The sequence below is a fragment of the Lactuca sativa genome, chromosome 7 (assembly GCF_002870075.4).
Source record: "Lactuca sativa cultivar Salinas chromosome 7, Lsat_Salinas_v11, whole genome shotgun sequence".
Classification (NCBI taxonomy): domain Eukaryota; kingdom Viridiplantae; phylum Streptophyta; class Magnoliopsida; order Asterales; family Asteraceae; genus Lactuca; species Lactuca sativa.
Window position 1 is genome coordinate 205323967 of NC_056629.2, and position 1995 is coordinate 205325961.

General features: G+C 34.6%; 1 protein-coding gene across 1 annotated transcript; it reads left to right on the forward strand.

Moving 5' to 3' along the window:
* The first annotated feature begins 1112 nt into the window (after positions 1 to 1112).
* On the forward strand, positions 1113 to 1750 carry LOC111884753 (chaperone protein dnaJ 11, chloroplastic). The gene has a single exon (XM_023881067.3). It carries the CDS (start codon positions 1188 to 1190, stop codon positions 1656 to 1658), a length of 471 nt encoding a protein of 156 aa, XP_023736835.1. The 5' UTR covers positions 1113 to 1187; the 3' UTR covers positions 1659 to 1750.
* Positions 1751 to 1995: the final 245 nt, after the last annotated feature.

A 1995-nucleotide genomic window follows, 5' to 3' on the forward strand; every position in this document is an offset into this window, starting at 1 on the left:
TTTTTGAGTTCAAGACATGCCCTAACTTTTCAAAGTTTAACCTCAATTTGCATCAGATCCACCATTGTTATTCGAGCATCAGATTTGTCATTATTGTTTATCCAAGCTTGATTTTCAAGTTCAAGAAACCCTAACTTCATCAAATTTACCAGTATGCGTGTATGATTTGATCTCCAAGTGTGTGTGTGTGGCGATTTTTGCAGGTGTGTCATTTTCCAGATCTGGTGGTGTTGGTATATGATTGAATTGCTACCACCATTTTTTTAGCAGATTAGAAGATTGTGATAAAATAACAAGACCAATGAATAATGAGAGAGGAAGATAAGTAGAATCTATAAGGCATGAAGAAGAAGACGAGAGATAGAGAGAGCACCAATCTATAAGGTTTTATTATAAATCAATTTAAAAAGAAAACAAAAAAAATCATTAAGAGTATATTGATAATTTCATATAGGTTTAACTATAAAACTTTAAAAGAGTTAATCAAAAGGACCTGTATTGGGACAAAATTAAAACTAAAAGACTCTTTACGTCCAAGGTTTGCTCCGTAGGACCATCTCAGAAAAAAAAAGTTTCGTAAAGACCATTTCAAAGAAAAACTGTAAAACTAAAGGATCATTCATGCGACTCACTCTTAGATTTAAGTAAAAGACGGTTTTTTTTTTTCTTGAAATTTCGAATTTGTTCTTCGGATTTTGGATTTATTCTTGAAATTCCAGAGTTTTTTTTTCCGAAATCCGAAATTTTAGTCTGAAATTCAGAATATTGTTCCGAAAAATATTTTTTGTGAGTAAAAGTGCTTTTTCTTGGTCCTAAATATCCCATTTCAGACCAAATGATGATTTTGACAAAAGTATTTTATTTTGGTTAGTACACTAAAATGTGGTTAGATTTCTTGATTTCCCATTATTTTTTCTTATTAGCCCTGATGTCGACTCCTCATGAATAACCGTCAATTCAACAGTTTAGAGTAGTAATAATCTTCTAGAAACAATCATATAAATCCAATGACCGCAGAAGGGTGGCACAATGGTCCCACACAAAACCAGTCTCGCAGAAACGAATTTCCCGGCTTCGCGGACCCACCTCCGTCTTTATATAACCCACCCTCTTTACTCTCCACCCTCATCCATCCACACAATCTCTATAAACCCTAAATTCAATTTCAATTTTCATTCAATTCTGATATGATCGGAACCCTAACAACACCTATAGGCGGAATCCCTCTCCGCTTACCTCCTCCCAATTCCACCAGATCTACCTCAAATGTATTTTTATGTGGTGGACGTACCTGTAAAGCCTCGATGCACGCCGTTCTCAACTCGAAGCCGGTGGCTCAACTGAAGCTCAGGAGACCGGAGAGTCTGTACGAGGTATTACGAGTTGAGAGAGACGCTACGCCTACAGAGATAAAGACAGCTTACCGGAGTTTGGCTAAACTTTACCATCCGGACGCTTCCGATTTCAAGCAGCAAGGTGATCGTGATTTTATCGAAATTCACAACGCGTATGCCACGTTATCGGATCCGGAGGCGAGAGCTACGTATGATCTGAAATGGAGCACCGGAGTGCGACGGAAATCAGGATTGTACACGGCGGTCGGGAAGAGACAAGGGTTTTACACCTGCCGGCGATGGGAGACCGACCAGTGCTGGTAGATCTTCTAGGAACCAAAAACTTGTATAGAAATTATTAAAAATATATATTAAAAAAAAGAGAATTAAATAAATCATGTATATTCCATGCCTCCCGTTTCCGGGTCTTCATTTCCTTTTCTATATATATATATATATATATATATATATATATATATATATATATATATATATATATATATATATATATATATATATATATATATATATATATAAACATCATTTTTTTATTATTTATAAAGCCAGTTACTATTTTTTATTTTTTTATTTGGTTTTTAACAGTTTTTTCCGTAAAAACTTGTCAAAGATAAGGGTATTTTCAATAAAAAAATATTTTTTT

Excerpts from the sequence above, each read along its gene's own strand:
- LOC111884753 (XM_023881067.3), top strand. The coding sequence starts at position 1,188 with ATGATCGGAACCCTAACAACACCTATAGGCGGAATCCCTCTCCGCTTA.